Source organism: Erithacus rubecula (genome assembly GCF_903797595.1).
Source record: "Erithacus rubecula genome assembly, chromosome: 2".
Classification (NCBI taxonomy): domain Eukaryota; kingdom Metazoa; phylum Chordata; class Aves; order Passeriformes; family Muscicapidae; genus Erithacus; species Erithacus rubecula.
In genome coordinates, this window is record NC_136685.1 from 93,638,276 (window position 1) to 93,657,153 (window position 18,878).

Sequence of the window (18,878 nt, forward strand, 5' to 3'; positions counted from 1 at the left end):
CTACTGGCTGTCCCTTTTCCCATGTCATTATTGAAAAGAACTTTATTTACTATTAAAAAAAAGAAAAATCACTTCTTTCTTTTCATGGCTGAAATGTGTGAAAAGACTGAAATAAGAGAGGCAAGAGTCTAACATGAGTCTTAACAGCCTGCAGCAGCTCCTGACTCCAGCATTACCCGTCTCTGAGAAATTAAGGTCAGAAACCACTCTGTAAACACAACCTATGGCTGACAACAGCAATGAGGTTCTCTAGAGGCACACAGCTGTGAGCAGCTCTGGGCTGAACTCCCACTGTGCCTGGGAAAGAAGGAGCTGCAGCCTACATTTTCCAATGGCTTCCACCAATTCTGAGTGCAAGCACCCAAACTGAAACTTGCAGCTGTCAGACCCCGGACTTCTGAATGTACCAGCACCAACCCAAGGCACTGAAAGGCACTGCTGGATGATCATCCTGTTACACAGCAAGTTGAATTTTGCTGCCTAAACACTGATTTAAAAACCGATCACAGGCATTTGCTTTTGGGCTGGTAGACCTCAGACTGAATCAGCTTCCTGAACTACTTGGAGCCATTGTGCAGGCTATGCATGACCTGGGTTTTTACGTGTGGGATAAAAATGAAATTCCAATAAATTTCATAGAACAGACAGATTCCTCTGTCTTAAAACAAACTCTTGGGCTAGTTGCCAAGATCCCATTAGAGAAAGATTTTAAAAGCTACATTAGGAGAACCTTAGGATGCCTGAGGAGACACCCAGCAAGGCTAAGCAAGATGAATGCCAGAAAAGGGCACTTTCAAGTGACACAGCAAGTGTGGAAGCCAGCATTCCCCAAAAACTCACATTTAAGAAAAGGGATTAGGCTGCAAAGTTACTTAGTGATTTGAAAATGTTAACATTTAGTTTTCACTGTCTGTTAAATATTAAGACATCTTTCTTAGAAAGCTTGGCTGGAACTTCATTGGAAGAAAGCAGGTCAAATTTACTGCACAAATTTACCTACTGGTATAAACAGAATAATCTCTAACCATTACAGAAGACTAATCTTAGCTGAAGCAACGTTTAATGTCATACATAGATGCCATTATTTCTGTAGTGAGCTAGAACAGAATTACATGTAAAGAAAACATTAGCTCAGCAGTGGCTTTTAGCCATCACACGGCAGGTGAGAGCTCAGTGCTGCACCAATATTTTCTTCACATGTAAATCTGTCCTAACACATTATAGAAATAAAATGGAAAACATGAGACAGCTGCTGACTACAGTTTGGGTTTTGTCATTGCAAGCCTCTAAAAGGGTGAAGTCAAAACTCTGAAGTTTCCACTGGTCCATGAAATTCACTCTGCAGACATTCAGTTTTCCATCCAAAGGATCCAAACAGAAAAGCTCCTGACATCCTGCAATTCCCACCAGAAGAGGTGGAAATCTGGCCCTTTCCTGAGCTGAGGACCCTAAGGATGATAGGCCTAATGTTTCTTCTTCCTGCACCTCAGAAATATGGGGGGGGGGTGGTATTTTGCCACTTTCATGGATGCTTTCAGCATGAAATTTTTTTAGAAACAAAACATGCAAGAGGCAGCAGCTGTGGTAGCAAGTATATCCCTTTATGAGAAGGATCTGCTATGTGCCATGTAATTCCTGCCCTGACAATCATGGAGAATGTGTGCAGAGAAGAAACCCTTCCCAATGAGCTTAAAAGTGATGATGAAAACAGACTTGAAGTAGCACCATAAGTCTCTCACTGGGCTATGGCAGCATCATCACCTCCGTGGGTGGGAGCCCATAAAAAAGCTGCTTATTCCCTGAGAAGGTCACATGAGTAGGTAGAGGATTAGCTATGGAATAGGGAGTGATGCTTTGTGAAGTCCCTGGAGTGCACAGCCTCCATCCACAAAGAGCCTGATGCTCTGCCCAGTCTGCTGAGCACCAGGGTGTCCTCATCTCATCCCAGAAGTGCTGTCAGGTCTGCTGAGTGTGGTGTTCTGAAAGGGGAAGCACAGAGGTGTCCACCTCATTCCCCCCAGTCTTCCCACATCAGGGAGACTCCATCCTTTGGCAGTTTCCCAGGTGTGCTAATCATCCTCCCTTTCAATGCTGTGCATTACTAAAAGAACAGTTGCTCTTCTGAGTAAGCCAGCAGAGCCCTAATACACCAGACATTATATTGATACTAAATCAGAGATAACCACTCACAAGCTCATAAACTGAGGAGCTATTAAGACAAACACAGTGGGAGTAAGGAGTAAAATACATAAACACAGTTGGCATCAAGCTATATATTCACAGGGCTTGCATGCATCACTGTAGCCATGTGGTCATGGCTTCTGTTACACGGAGACTTCCTGATCACAGTGACAGCTTGGAAAGGGAATGAAAGCATAGTTCATTTGATTGATTTTTATAGGAACAAATGAGGACTCCTGTTGTCATCTTATGCCTTGGAACATCTCAAAGAGAAATAAGCAAAAGTCCCAGAGGCCCTTGGCTGACACTAGCCCTATCTAAACTTGGCTCCTTCCAGGACTGCATTAACAGCCATTGTGAGTCAAACAAATAAATCAATTAAAAGAATGCCTGTCATCAGCACTGCTGTTAGCTTTTTCCAAAAGTTCTTGCCATTTTGCACAGGTTAATGGAAGTCTCTCATTCTGAGAAATCTACTCAGCTTGCTGAAAGGAGCAGAAGTCCCACAGTGTACTAAGTCCCTTGATTACTATTCTGCTGTACATCCTTGTGTTTCCACAGCAGCTGTGGGAAAGCCAGGAAGAGGAACACTGCAGTGTCTCACACTGTTTTGCCAGGAAGGAGTTCTTCTCCCTCCTGACATGTCATTTTTTCTATAGTATGTGCTTGCTTGCACAATTTCTGCCTTTACCCCCACTAGCCTGTTGTTTTGTCTCCAGTTGTGCAGAAGTTGACAAACTAGGGAATTTAGATCAATAACAAGAACTCATTAATGATCAGCTTTGGAATATCTTTTGCTTAAAGTCACCCCAGGACATCGGCACAGCCAGTTTCCAAGAGTGGGACAAGTCTCCTGCAGCTGAGTACATCCTGGTTATCAGCTCTCCCTTGGGAAGAGCCAACATAGCCCCTGGAATGACAAAATTCATACACTGCTATTTTTCCAATTAAGAAACCAGTGGGAATCACAGCTAGATTGTATCTTATTTTAGGGTTGAAATCTCCTCAGGAGACTGGGCTGCCATTTCAGGCTACCTGTGCCACTCAACTGGGACAAAGGAGCACCTTCTCACTTCCCTACACACCCAACCTGTGTCATCAGAAATTCTCTCCCTCAGCATGTGTGTTGGGTTGATGTGGCCAGAAATGTGTATTCTATCACCAACTGTTGAAGCCGGGTGGGATAGTGATTTCCTTATCTCCATGGCACATACTATCTGTTAATGGGCCATCTTTAAGACAAAGTGAAGCAATCATCTTTATCTTTTCCACAACCCATCCTCCCTCCAGGAAGATATCATCTGCTGTTAATGGGCCATTCAGTCCCACTGTGTGACTGATAAAATTACATCATCCCACTGGGAGATGCTCCAGCCAGGGGAGGAGCCAAGCCTTTCCTACCTAGATAAAAAATGAGATTTTGGACAGCAAGATACCTTCTTTCCCGTGGATTCCAGAGGAACACTGGACCTTTCCACATCATCTCTGGACCTTCAGAGAAAAACTGCACCTTCTACAGGAGCACTGCTCCAGCTGAACCACATCTGCCACTGCAGGAGGATGCAGCCACCATTTAATGGGACTGCTACCAACACCCTGACTGACTGACAGGGTGTCAGGCTGTATTCTGACTCTGTCAGGGTTGGGTTGTTCTTTGTAATACTGTATTTCTATTTTAATTTTCCTAGTAAAGAACTGTTATTCCTAATTCCCATATCTTTGCCTGAGAGCTTCCTAATTTCAAAATTATAATAATAATTTGGAAGAGGGGGCTTTACAGTCTCCATTTCAAAGAGAGGCTTCTGCCTTTATTGGCAGACACCTGTCCTTCAAACCAGGACAGCTTAAGACAGCAATGGAAGCAGATGCCTTCCAACAGTCACTGCATCCTCCTGCCTCAGGTGGTTGCTGAGCAGAGGCATCAATTCCCTCCCCAGCCTGCCCGTGTTGGTCACAGGGGGTGTGCACAGAGTGCTCCCCTGCGGCATTTCCAAACCACAGCGTCTCCATCCCAACACACTGCCTGGACAGCCCATTCCTCCTACGCAGCCCAAGAAGTGCAGTCGCTCGAGTGTGTCTGAAACCCTGCAAGCATCAATAAACAAGCGTGGGGTTTCTCCAGCAGCAGCCCACTGCCTGGGGAAAGCCACAGCTGCAAAAGCCCTTACGTGGAAGTTTACTCAGACCTTAAGTAGATTTGCAATTAAACAGCAAAACGTCACATTGCTCTTACTGTCACTGAGCTTCACAAGTCTGCAACCACCAGGGCAGGGTCACTGTTCCCCAATGCTGTGCAGCCCACTGAGCACCAGGGCACTCCAGGCACAGGGAAAGCACCGAGCAAACTGCTTCAACAAACAGAGGCAGAGCCCATTTCAGTCATGGAGCTGCTCCAGGTCACGGAGTCCAAAACTGTGGCCACAATACCTCCCTCCCTTTTACTTGGCAACATCATTTTCTTACTGGCCAATTTTCAGGCCTGAACACAAACAAAGTTTCCTACCTGCAGTACAAATGGAGGACGAGTCTGTGGGGCCAGAGGGATCTGCCTGTTTCCCCGGGATGTCAGGAGGAACTACAACAGACAGCCGGACATCCCTAACAGATTTGCTAAGCCAGCCAGCCTCCAAAAAGGAAGGACAGGAGCAGGCCTGCTGTTTATCAAATCTGTAAACATGCTATATGAGATGTGCAGCACAGAGTGTATCTGCAGCAGGAGCTGCTTTCCTGCCACTGGTCATTACCTCTCCTCCAGGTGCAACAGCCTCCCCTGTGCCAGCAGCACCCAGGGCAAACAGGCAGGGCTCTCTGCCTGCCCTGCATTTATCTACTCAACCCACAGGCACCCAGAGGCACCTTGCTGGTTTCCCTCAGCCGAGGTTTCCCAGGATTTGACTAAAAGCACAAGTTGTGGAGAGAGCTTCTCACACACTCTCCCTTATTACACAACTCATTTCCAGACCGTGTGCGTTGTTGAAAGGAAATAGTGAGCTCATGAAAACAAATGAGTGTGCAACCCGACACTGCTTCAGTAGCTGTCTTCTGCTGTCATTATGGATTTACAAGATATTGCCAACCAGAACACAAAGCTGGGTGTTATTTATATGAAATCAATTTTGAATTACTGGGCACTTGCACACAATCCTGCTGAGGAGTTGACTATAACCTGCCAAAGTTAGTGATCAGCCCTGCATGGGACCTGTGGAGCCCAGTGGAAAGTATCATTGTAAATTAGCCTTGCTGCTCCTGCTGAGACTCCAGCACTGAAACACAGAATCAAGTGCACCTCCTCAGGCTGCTTGACACATTTTGGACCAGATCTTCCTCTGGTTTAGCCTGAGTAGTCCCATGGAGCCCAGCAGTTACTCTGATCTTAGACCTGATCTGAGCTCACTCTCATCCAGACCTTTTAGCAACACAAATGAGCCTTGCTGATTTGTATTGCTAAAATACAATGCTCACTGTTGAGCCACCGGCCTGGCTGAGCTCATTGGAGGCCACAGGAGGTTTTGCAGTCAGCCTGAGGCTCCAGGAAGCTTTCCACAGGAGCATCAGGCATACTTTTGCCCATCAATGAACTGTTTTCGGCAGCAAATCAGTGGGATCTGGCACTAGGAACAGTCATTAGCAGAGAGAATGAAGCAGAGATTACTACAGCTCATGCATATAAAACCAGCAGAATTTAATCAGCAGAGGGATTGTAGCAGCTCCCAAAGGGAACAAGCTGATTCATCAGCTTGAGAGCCCCAAAGCACAAAACTGTCTACAAACATGATGAACTACAGACTTATAACTTCATTAACTGCTTTTACTCAGCTGCTGCTCCATCCTGGGCAGAACCAAGCCTGGATTCTTGGAAGAGGGCAAAAGGTGTACAAAAGAAAAGATACTTATTTCAGGCTGCTGAGTATTTTACAAACCACAGTCCTAGTTCTTCCAAGTTAGATACCTTCACTTGGATGTTTCCCTGCACTAGTTTTCCTTGTGTCATTGACCTTAGCAGGAGTTTCACTGCCATGTATCTACCGGAAGTTAACACAGTGAAACACACAAATGAAAGTCGATGGGCTTTTATTAAACTCTATAAACTAAGGAGCCACTGGATTGTCCTGCACATTTCAAGGTTTGTCAGTGAGAGGCTCCAGTGCTGGCCTCAAATCAATGTAATGTCTCAGAGCTGGTTGAAAGCAGAGACCATATGCAGGCTGGAGAACCTCGTGATGGGTGCCCTGCACTGGGTCAAAGTGGTTCAAAGCCCTCTGGAAACTGGTGTGACAGCTCAGAGCAAAGCAAGCTCTGTGTGATGCACTCAGACATGCAATGATCTTCCCTAGTGACACAACAAATCCCATGACTGTCTCATGCCTTTGGAGAAAGCCTCAGAGCTCTCCTCTCTGAGGAGACCTTTCTTCTCTAAGGGTAACACAACACTGATGATTTCTCTCGCCTAAAGCCTCACAACCAGCTCCACAACAAAGATCCTGAAACAAATGAACTTAATATAAATACCTAATAAAAATATGCTTACCTAAAATATAAGATAGCCCACAAGCAAGTTTTTTCTAAAAGGGGAATTACCAGAAATTCCAGAGCATTTTGCTTCTGTGTGAAAGACACAGAGACATTGTGGTGATGGGCATCACTGTAAACCTGAACAGACAGTTGGCCCACACAGCTTCAACTCCAGGGTGGAAATAAATTCTCCCTCAGGCTCATGTAAACCATGGGAAACCTCCAGCACCCAGGGAAGCAGTGCTGCAGAAAAACTGAAGCTCATAACCACATGTCAGCAGAAGGCTGCAGTCCATGGATGTATTTTAAGCATGCTTGCAGGCAGCTTTGCAGCACCAAGGGAACTCTGCAAGGAATGTGCACAATGAAACAGGTACCACTAGTCTCCCATGCAAGGATTTTCCAACCCCTCTTCTAAGAGGAACCCCTCTTCTAAGTCTGTCTTCCAAGTCTTCCAGGTTTTCATGTGAGGGAAAACAAGCACCTCTGAGCAAGTGTAAAGTTTCTCAGCAGAACTCTGCTGCACCAGACCTCTGCCCTCCTGCTGCAGTGGGGACGCTGCCACCCTTCACCCCACCTCCCCAGGGCTGCTGCCAGACTCACCACTCGGGGCTTCTGCTGGTCCAGGGTCTGCAGGAAGGCAGGGGTCTGGTCCAGGGTGCGCTCGGGGTCACTGGAGATGTCCTCCTCAGACTCCTCCCAGGACGAGGAGAAGCCGGTGGAAGACGCTGAGGATGAGGAGAGCTTCCGGACGGGCATGCTGCCAGGAGGCACGGCGCCTGCCTCCTCCTCCGGGCCCCCCAGGTCTGTGACAATGACGGCAGGGATGCTCCCACCGATGGCCGGGTGCTGGCCCTTCAGTCCTGTGCGGGCCACCACCACCTCCTCTTGCCGTGGAGCAGGTCCTGACTGCTTCAGGGGGCTGCTGCTCTCTGCCAGCTCCACCACCGCCACCGGCCTCCTGGAGGGCTCTGCGGGGCTCGGACACACCTGCACCCCTCCAGCATCGGGGGCCTCGCTCTCCCTGCGGGCTGGCGGCCGGGGCGCAGCCCCAAGTCCCGGCCCCGGTGCCGTGGGGCTGGCCGGACAGGCCCGGGCCAGCCGGGGGCTGCGGGGCGGCTGGGCGGCAGAGCTGTGCGCCTGGATGTGCGCCTCGAAGAGCCCCACTTTCTGGTTCACCTGCACGTTGTGCAGCTCCCGCTGGAGCTGCCGTGCCATGGGCGGCGGTGCGGGCTGTCCCTCCTCGCCCCGGCTGCCCGGCTGCCTTGGGGGCTCCTCGGGCGCTGGGAAGAGGAACGCGGGGCCGCAGCGCGGGGAGCGGGGCGGCACCGGGGCCGGGCTGAAGGCAGGCAGCGAGCGGCAGCTGCCAGGCGTCTCCGGACCCTTGGGCAGCACTTGTCCGGGAGGAGGCGGCGTCTTGCTCCCGCCGCTTGTCACCTCGCTGTTGCTATTCATCATCACCAAGCTATTGAGCGCATAGCAGTACACGGCCATAGTAGTCAGCCGGGGAGCACAGGGGGGCCGTCGCCACTGCCGCCTCGGCGCTCAGGCTCTGCGGGGCTGCCCGGGGTCTCTCCACGACGAGATCAGCAGCATCGCCACCAGGAAAAAGGGGAGCTGGGCTGGCCCTAGCCCGCAGCTCCATAAAACGGGAGAGCTGGGGAGAGAGAAGCAGTGAGAGTAGTTCTGCGCTCTCCCTTAGCTCGCCATCCAGCTGGGCACACAGCGTGCCAGACTCTTCCCTTCCTGTGTGCCCCTCCCACCTGCATGCCTCCCCAGTGTGGCACCCCTGGGGACGCGGGCCAGACTGGCCATCAGAAGGATCTGAGTGAAGGGGAAGTCAGGTTTGGGGCTGTTTTCCTCTTCCCTGCCTCCCCTGCCCCTTCTCCAGGTTGCCTGTCGACACAGCTGCAGCAGTGACTGAGAGGACACACAGCCAGCAGCCATTCCCATAACAGAATAAGAGAATTACGGTCAACTAGTGTGAACTGAAAGCTGGCAGCTTTCAAGTGCTTGCCCCAAAGCCTAACATTTTCTAAAGGAACATAAAGAATTCCAAACTACTTACATTGTCACACTCGAGTCTGACACCCATAGCAAGACCAAGTGTCAGGAATAGACTTCTGTTGTATGACACACGGAAGACTCCCTGCTTGCACAGTTTTGTATGATACAGGTCCACGTCTCAAGTTAGTCCCCTAACAGACCATGTGCAACAACAGGGCTTTGCACATCTTCATGAATGCCCTGGTTAAATGTGCCTCCCCTTTGCACATCTGCTGCCCGGGACACTGAACACTGCAACTGCCTCCAAGTCACAGCCCGGACCCCACAGGCAGAGATGTGCAGTGCTGTTTGTTCGGGCGAGTGTGTGACCGTGTATGCACTGAGAGAGGTTCTGCTTCCATAGCCGGCTCTCTGTGCACTTCAGTGTGCCTTCCATCTTCTGTTTGCTCCATGGGCACTGGAGCAGCAGTCCCCATCCCGTACCGGGGCATGGGAAGCCCTGAGATCTGCACAAACACTCTGCCCACATGACAGCACAAACTTGTTTACACACAGTGCGCTAACTCTGGCTGTGGGTGTACATGCCTCTAGAAGCGCTCGTGTGTGATGCTATCAGCGGTATCCCTGAGAGGCTCCCGGCAGGTAAATGCCCGCAAGTCTAAGCGCATTCCCAACTGACGGTGCGACCAAAAGGCTTCCCATCGCTCCAGGCACAGCCTGGAGGCAGTGCGAGGCTCAACAGAGCCCAGGCAGCCACTCTTTGCAGGAATCCCCGGCACAGCACCGCTACCAGCACTCCGGCTCGGGTACGAAAGCGAACATCAGCACAAGGTGCTCGGCCAGACTTTGGGTGTGGGACAGCCCGCTCGGCCCCGGGGCAGCACCCTGCTCTCTGCCCGCCCCCAGCTCGCCCCTTCCTCCCCGCGGGGCCCGGCTGGCCCCGCACCGCCCCCGGGCCGCCGCTTACCTGGGGTCGGGGTCCGCGCCCGCCCTCAGTGCGCGCCGCCCGGCAGCGCCCGCCGGCGGACGCGGGGCGCTGCCGAAACCATCGCTCGGGGCTGCCGGGACTCCCGCTCCCTGCGCCGCTCCGAGCGCCGCTCCTCGCCCCGGGGCGGGCCGGCCGCGCCGGGCTCTGCCCCTCCGCGCTCCGGGCGGCTCCGCGCAGCTCCGCCGCTCCCGGTGCGGCTGCAAAGGCGGAAAGAGCAGCAGGAGGAGGAGGAGAAGGAGAGGGAGAGGAGCGGCGAGGAGGAGGAGGAGGAGGAGAGCGGAGGGAGGGGGTAGGAGAGCAGGAAGGAAGTTGTGAGCCTGTCTGGGGTTGAACTCAGCGGAACAAGTTTTTTTTTTTTTCTCTTCTCGCTCGGCTCAGGCTGGAGGGAAATACTGAAAAAAAAAAAGTTTCCATTGTTAACTAAGAAAAAAAAAAACCAAACCCCCCAAAAAAACCAAACAAAAAAGCGCGCCACGGTCGCCGTGGTTTGGTGGCTGGGCTGTGGGTTCGAGGCACACGAGGCATTTTCCACCTGCAGGGCCCGGCAGAGCCCCCGGTCAGCCCGGCACCGCCCGCCCGGGGGGCATCCCCGGCTGGCCTCCGCATCCCGGCCTCTGCCGGTCGCTCCCGGGCTCCCCGCGGCACAGCGGGCACGGCAAAGGGCGCTGCCGGCAGCGCCAGCAGCGCCGGGCTAAAGGCCACCCACTCCCCACTCACCCACCAAACCAGCCTTTTCCCCCGGCATCCCCTTCCCCGGGCACCACGGCTCGGTCCTGCTTCTTCTCAGCGTGCTGGTCATTCACACGAGCCCAAGATTGCGTGGCTTTGGGTGAGCACATCCCAAGGGAGGTAGGATGCCCCCCACTTTTCTCTAGAGGGTCGCTGGCACTTTGACTTGCTGTGATGTTGCTCTGCAGCTAACTCGTTCAGGACACTGTCCATCGTTTGTGATTCGATGAGGGACACAGCACTTTCTCAGCTCCTGCAGCCCCCAGGCTTGGGTCCTGCTTGGCAGGAGAAGCAGGCTCTTGGCTGTGATACAGCCTGAGTTCTGTATCAAGATAACTCATTGGAAATAGTTGTCTGTACGTCAGCACTTTAGGAGAGCAGGCTCTCCGATTCACTGTCAAAGCAGTAGTCAAGGTCAAACCCAGATGGCAGTTTTTGGATTGGTCTGGACTGGCCAAAAGAAAAAAAGAAAAAAAGAACAACAACAACAAAAAGAACAGCAATTTGCCTGTGCTAGGATTTCACAGCTAGGAATTTCCCCTAGAGAGGGAAATTGATGTCACAGCAGATCAGCTTTTCTGTAATTAAGACATAACCTCTAGAGCATAAACGGGGGCAGAGAGGTCTCTGAATTGGCAGAAGGTGTGCACTGCCAATCCCACAGGCAGGCAGACAGAGACACCCAAAATGAGCTTATGTTTGTTTTTCCAGTAAGCTAAACGCTATTTTGAATTCAGTGCAGGAAAAGAAATTTATAGACTCTTTCCACTCCAATTCATTTCCTCACAGTCTGTGCTTAGTTGGGAACTAGTCTTCGTGACATAAAGTATGAGATCAATCTCTCTGAGAAAAGTGACCCTGCTCAGTATAATGGCACTATTCATGGCATAAGCTTACCCCTGTGTGCAAATATCTGCAGATTCTGGTCATCTGTTGCTCAGGTTCCCTCGTGTCTGCATACACATGTCAAAAAGTAGGAACATTTTAAAAAAAGAATAAATCCAGGAATACAGGCAGATAAACAGGTATGTTCTTTTTTTAAACAGCTGCACTATGCTACGCTGGTAGCATCTGCAAATACTTGGAAGCATTACTGCACATCTGTGTGTAGATGTTTTGACCATTTTTTGGGGCTGTTGAAGAATATTTACACCACTGTAACCACAATGTGTGCTTAAAGTTCCACTCTTTCTTAAAGTCCCACAAACTCAAACACCATCAAAAATTCATCCTCTCAGAACAGAACAAAGGAGTGCTGAATTTGCTGTGGCACATTTACAGATACAAAACTCCCTCACAAGGGAAACCAGGCCTTAAAACATGGCAGCAATTTTGTCAAGTAACAGAGCTAGAGCTGTTCTGTGAACATTATACACAATGACAAGTTCTATTTATAAAGGAAGGGGCTAATAAAAGTGCAAAAAGGAAAATAAAGTCTAGGGATAAGTCTTTGACTGTTCAGCACCAGTAGGTACATGAGGGAAATAATTGTTTCCAGACCAGAGCCAGGCAGCAGTCCACGCGGTGTAGAGAAGAAACAGCAGACAGTTTTCAGCACACTTGTTTCCAATCAAGTGGAAACCAAGTGTTTGAGGTTAGTCTAAATGGAAAACAAAAAGGATACAGGTTGCTAGTCCAATCCAGGGACAAGGATGGAAGCAAGAAAAGAGAAAAGTTGCTTTCACAGACAGAGACCCTGGGCACTAGTACTGCAGTAGTTACTTGATGTTGCTGAGCAGCCTTCTCTGTGGCTATGGCAATGTTGCTTTAGGTGCTGTACAAAGAGAACAAAGAGATCGTTCCACTCTGACTCTCTCAGTGTACATTCTTCAAGTAAAACTCCAGTGCTGGGTGTTAAAAGATCTTGCTTCTCCTGAAGCTATGTTCTTCATTTAAATTTATACTTCCTGTTTCCAAAGAAAATCATTACAGTGCTTAAGGATACTGAAACAGGCTGGGTTAGGGCAAACAGTTGATCCAGCCAACTTCTGTCTTGTCCTTACTCAAGGGAGTGGAGCCATTAAAATGAACAGGATCCACCACTTAGGAAGGACACAAATCCACTGCAGAATGTATTTAGTCTGAAATAAAGTGAGGACAGACACTTAGAGAATGGCATGGAGCTGTCCTAACCATGTGACATCTCCCACTGACACACTGGCTAGAGGTGTTTAGGGAAAGAAATACCACAGCTGTCAAAGTTAACAGCCTCCCAGTACCTCCGTGTACTTGAAGGGAGACAAGTTAATTATCATGTTTCATGGAAAAACAGTTGTCCCAAATGTGCTCACTGTGCCCCATGAGCAGCATGGGTGGCTCAGCTGGGCTAGGGCTGCTGCTCCCCAGGGCCTGGGGCTGCCCATCACTGTGGCTTTTTGTGGGAGTGATGGGACAGCCCTGCCCAGTGGGATCCTGTGGGAGGAACAGGAGACCAGTACAGTGCTGGTGACCCTTTCAAGCACAGATAGAGCTCTCATTTTCTATTTTATACACCCTCTTCCTGTGGAGTTGAGGTTCTGGTCCACAAGTATTGAATTGAAGAAGAATCTCTTCTCCAATCTAACCACTGTAACAGGCAAAAAAAACCAAATTCAAAACACCTACTGAAACAAGACCCTGCAGAAATACCTCCTTCTCTAGAGAGGGGAGAGTACTTACATGGTAGATACTGGTCATTGTAATCACTTGAGTCCTTGAAGACACATAATTAATATGGTGTAGGCTGTATTATAAAGCTAGAACAGGACAGAATGGAGCACAATCTACTTAGCATCAATCCAGGTATAAAAACAAAACAGGAAAAAATCATAATAATTTAATAAAAAAACAACTACAGTCCTTAAGTACCCTTCTCCTTCCATTCTTCCTTTGTTATAGGATTAGTTTTTAAAATTATTGCTTCCTGTCATGTTTTGGGCTGGTTGGGCATGACAGCCTTCCCTGTGTTTCAAAGAGGACTTGTCTAAACTGTCACTGTTCATCCCATCCAGCCTCAGAAGGACCATCAGCACCCTGTAAAAGTCAGTATCTGACAGCATTTCCTCACCAGTGAGGTGAATCTTAGACTTGTGCAAAATACAGAAATTAATGGATAAATGCAGAGTAATTCTACCATCAACAGTTTGAATTTGTGTTCATGCCATCATGACAGAAAATCAATCTGGCTTATATTTTACAATAAAAAGAGCCACAGAAGACATGAGTGAAAACATGACACTGAATTATGTGCTGAGAATAGTCCCTGTTCAGGCAGGTGGCTGTCACAGGCATGGCACACATTTGCCCTGTCCATGTTGGCAGAGGAAACAGAAGCCTGAGAAAAGGCCTCTGGATGCTTATCTTGAACAGGCCCTTTTGCCTTTCTTCAGGTAAAGCAGGTCAGAAAGAAACTGGTTTTCCCAGCTCTCAGTGACCTCTGAGCTGGGTTATCCAGTCATTTTCTCCCTTCCTGCTATCCCACAAGAACACACATAATGGCAGAATTAAGGATTGACTGGTTAATATTGTCTGTGCCAGCTCCTGTTCAGGGAACAAGAACACAGGGCTCTGCAAAGACACCTGTAGCAAGTCATTGTGATTTAGGGCAGTCTGTGTGCTGCACTTACATCTGCCCCAGCTTGCACGTCCTCCCAGAGCACAAAGGAACCAGTTTTGTTCCCTGGGAGCCTCCTGCACACATTCCTGGCTGTACCTCGCCCTGTGCTGCACCGAGAGCTACAGCCAGACTAGCACAGGCAGGAAAGGCAGCCAGAGATCTCAGTGATCCGTTCTGGCCTCTGCCCCTGCCGTGCTGTGGGGCCTGGGCAATGAGCTGATTGCCCTGCAGAACAGGCAGGATGGACTGAGACATCCTGTGTCTCCTGGGGACTCTGTGTCTGTGACCTGCCTGAAGGCTAATACACACCTGGGGACCTTGAAGGAAGGGATAATACGTACATCCCACGCATCCATGCCCAGCACACACATGCAGAGATCAACACTGAGCTAAGAACATCAGTTTGCCTCACAGGCTTCAGGATTTGCAGCTGGACTTTGGAGAACTGTTACAGAGCTCAAGAGATTGAGATGCATGTATGGAAAATATTATGCATAGTGCATTACTCTAACAAGGAGTTATGTACACACAGTATAGGCAAGAATGTTTAGGAACTCTTGAACAAGCACAGGATATGACATTTCCTCTTCATGCAATGCATATATGGCTGTGGTACCTTTCCAGATGTGAAAGCCTGGTTTTATGTCTGGGTATGGGCAGCAGTTTCAGTGCCACCCTTCCTGTTTTTAATAGATTCCAGGGAAGAGCCCAGCTTTCCAGTTGGTGTGTGCCACAGCTGTGGTGCTCTGTGCTGCAGCAGGGCTTTACGTAGGCACTTTAGCTCACAGTTGCTATTTGCAGATAATAGGAATATAAACATATGCATGTTTGGGGACTACCCCATGATTCAGCACAAATGTTTCCTTTTTTTTTTTTTTTTTCACAGATCAAACTACAGGCAGTAGAAGCACATCAAATAAGCATTGTCGAGTTTTACTGACTTTCAATAATATGAAAACCATAAAGGGGAATCCTTCCCCATTGGGGCTTGAGGCTACTAAAAGTTGTACCCAGGTCTGTTGCTGAGGGAATAAAACAATTAGAACTCAAATACTGCTTCATTATCTGAAAAAGTTTTTCCTATTCATGGGCTACAGTTATTCCACTAGTTATTCCACTAGACTGTGACCACACAGCCATAATTGAGCACTTTGCATTTATTTGAGATAGCTACGATCACGGCAGGAAAAAGACAAACTGTTTTCCAAGTGAGCAGTGTGTGTCACATAGGCTTTTTTGGAATCAGTAGTATATGAAGGGGCTGCAAGATTCCACTGCACCTTTTAGGGATGAGATGTGCATGGAGTCACAAGAAATGCTGTCCAAGTTTCCACTCTGCAATGAGTGATATCTGTGTTTTGAAGAACTGAGAGAGAGAGGGCACTGAAGAAGATATGATTAATAATTTTAAGATTCATACTGAGCTGTAGCCATTTAATTTAAAATAAAAGCATTTTGGTTTTCTCTAGGAATCTATTTTTGCTTACAGTATAATTACTTTAAGGATTTACCATAATATTGCTATGATGGACAGATGTTTATCTTTATTCATATGCCTTTGAAAGGAAAAAAGGTGAACTTTGAACCAGTGCAGCACAGTTAAATAAACTAGCAGTCTAGGTAAATTTTTCGTAACTTTATATATCTAAAGCAATAGAGTTACGAAAATATTCCTAAATGATGTTGTCAGACAGCAGAGTATTATGTGTGCTGTTTTCTTTATGCAGCACTGTTCATTGCTATGCAACAAATCACAAAGGTCAGCAGACCCTGACCCTGAAAAGCAGCTGTGTTATAGCAGTCACTGGAAAACACCAGTCCTTGCACATAAAATTGCTTTAAATGAGAGCATCTTTCCCAGAAAGATGAGATCTGCATGCTGGATCATGTTTTTCCTCTGAACAGCTATAGGTAAGTAAAGCCCTGATGGAAAGGACAGCATACATGTCCACCTAAGATATTTTCAGAAGTGTCACAAGTTTCTATACATAGATCCATACACACAAGTATGCCCAGGGGTAATAAAGGGGCACTTTAATAGCACCAAGAGCAGCTTCTCCAGCTGCAGCTAACACTAGTCAGAGCCTTATCTCCCTGCTGCCCCTTGCCCCAGCACTGGAGATAACCACTCTGTGAGCACTCTGGAGACATCCATTCCTGGAGCTATGAACTGCTCCCTGAGCTGCCTCCCCAGATCTGGATTTGAGCAGCAAATTGAGCAATGCAGCACAGTCCCCTTTGCTGTGCTCCCACCTCCTCTGGCTGGTATGCACAGGACAAGCCTCCCTCTTGTGCTGCCCTTCCTCCTCCCTCAGGTATTTCCAGGCTGCTCCTGGATCAGCAGAGTTATTTATTGCTGAGAGGGCACTTGTCTAAGATTTTTAAGTCACCACTGCAGAGTTTCAGGTCATTGGCATTTCCCACTCCACTGCCATGAGCTCTCTAACACCAGGCAACACTACAGCTTGAGTTTTCACCTCTGTGTAACTAAACTGAAAAATTTAAACCCATGTTTAGATGCTTGAGTAAGAAGACAGATGTCAAGAGCTGGGATGCTCCCTCACACCATCATGAAGTTTGCCACTCTTCACTCTGTGCTCCAAGGGAGGGGTTCAAAATCCTTCTTTTCCTTTACAAAAGGTAAAAGGTATTTCATGGTCTGGCTGCTTGAAATTAGGACATTAAAGATACACTACAGCTGGGGAAGATGAAGAACTGGCCCAGAGGGGAGACATTAACCATCCATTTCCTATCTTGCTGAATGGGGGCTGATGAGTTAGCATTAATGGCTCCTAAATGTTACGTATTTTCTCCCTGCTTCCTGCTGGATGGGGACTGATACCACAGAGTTCCAGCTGGCTGCTCTTTTCTTCCCAGGAGAATTCACATATTTGCTTAACTTAATGTGATGCAAAAACAAGCAGAGAAGACTAGAGATGTGGGCCCTGCAGGTTCTCAGAAGAAATGTGTTTACTTCCCACTTGTTCTTCACTCCTTTTCCATCCTTTACTTTTCTCCTTTCTGGGCACACCTACAGGGCCTGTAGCCCCTGATGTCTGAACCAGATTGTTCCCACAATCCTTGGCAGCAGCATTCCATGGATTAGGTAGGACTTCAGGCTGGCCTGAGCCAGGCAGAGCAGGCAGGAGATGGAGGTGCAGTGGGGAATGGCAGAGATGCTCAACTCCTCCTTGCTGGGGAGCTCCCACAGCTCCCTCCAGCTGGGTTTGCACCCACACTCTGGTCACTCTGGGCTTCTGCTGTGGGAGAAGAGCAGGACTTGGCTGGCAAGTGGGACAGAGAGACACCCTGCCTGGACAGACAGAGCAGAAATGGGAGAACCAGGACAGCTGGTGAGGCTTTGCCAGCTTTGCCCTCAGAGATGGTGGCTTCTTTGATGTCTCTTCACCCTTTATGGACACAGCCTACACCCCCAGCTGGAGGCACTGGAAAAGCTGGCAGCTGTCGTGATCTTCTCTCCACTGGGAACAGACTGAAACTGTTTTTCTTCTCGGCTGTTTTATGAGGAGCGGGAAGAGAGCTGCCGGACAGAGCACTGGGATTAAACTTTACAAATGTGTCTCCCTTTGACAAAATGTTTGAGCTTTGCCAGTTCCTTTATGTTCTCTCCCACTGGCTGAGGACAGCCTTGTCCTGAATAGGAAAATGGGAACAGTGCAAGAGCACAGATGTCTGACATCTTCCTGTCTTCTGGCTCAGAGAGAGGGAGATTAATAAAAGCTGCCAGAGAAATGCCTTGGAATAACCCTTTCTGGTAGGAGACACAGTATCCTGGAAACACCCATCATTTGGCAGAGGCATTCACTTCATTCCTTAGCTAAACAAGCAAATTTCTTTAACTCTTCTCAAGATCATTTTTGGACTGGATTGCAAGTGTTTTATGTTAAAACAAACAAACAAAAAAGCAACAAAAAACCCCCAACTACTTTGTTTCTGTTTTACATATGTGGCATTTCCTAAAAGGAACAAAATGTTGAAACAATGAAATATTTTCCTTTTTCACAGCCCTATCTTTCATTAAGAGACAGTTTGCCTAACATCTCTTCTTCCCTGTTAAGATGATGGATGGGGCTGAACAAGACTTACAGGATCCAGTGAGGTGCCATTTGCGTCACCAGCAACAGTGGTCACCAGGGAATGATCTACCATTTCAATTGTTTCAAAGAGAGATGAAGAGGAAAATGGAGCAGCCTGAGATTTATTGCAGTGGATGGAACAGACTTTGAAGTTAGACAAATGGAAATTTGGATTATTTACAGGAACAGATCCTATGTGAGACTGTTGAGTTAGGCAGAGCCCTGGTTTTGGAGGAAGCATCACATGAGTGTACTCAGACTTGAACCCTCCAAGAACAACAGCTGGAAGCTGCCTTAGCACTCTAGAAAGTGGTGCATCAGTGATGAACCAGAGAATGGAGCTCATCATCACTGCCCTGCTCAACAAGCTGGGCCTAGCTCTCCCCTGGATGTCATTCCATTATATTTGATGGAGGGACACTGGAGGGGACTTCAGAGTAACAGGTGGAACTCCACTCTTCTACAAATCAGCTTCCATTTTGCTGCAGAAGGCTTTCCTTTGCACACTTGAGACCACCAGAGAGGAGAAGATGGACTCGAATAACTAACAAAAGGCCAGCCATCAGATTTACTGCCTAAACAATGATCTCACCCACAGAAATTTTTACATGGCCTCTTGCACTTCCCAACTCCTAACCTGAAAGCCCTGCATTGGCACATTCCCATCCTCTCCCAGGAAAATCAACCTGGATGGAAAGTGACAAGTATACACAAGTTCTATGAACTCTTTGGAACACTTCTGAAAGCTGAGCTAAGTAGAATGAAAGAC

General features: G+C 48.4%; 1 protein-coding gene across 1 annotated transcript in view; it reads right to left on the reverse strand.

The window, feature by feature from the left end:
- Window positions 1–9,993, reverse strand: part of ITPKB (inositol-trisphosphate 3-kinase B) — a 65,523-nt gene extending 55,530 nt beyond the window's left edge. The window contains exons 1-2 of the mRNA XM_079298374.1: window positions 9,668–9,993; window positions 7,297–8,350 (exon numbers count right to left, since the gene is read on the reverse strand). Of these exons, the coding sequence (XP_079154500.1) occupies window positions 7,297–8,187 (891 nt within the window). The 5' untranslated portion in view covers window positions 8,188–8,350; window positions 9,668–9,993. The remainder of the gene's footprint in view (window positions 1–7,296; window positions 8,351–9,667) is intronic.
- Window positions 9,994–18,878: the final 8,885 nt, after the last annotated feature.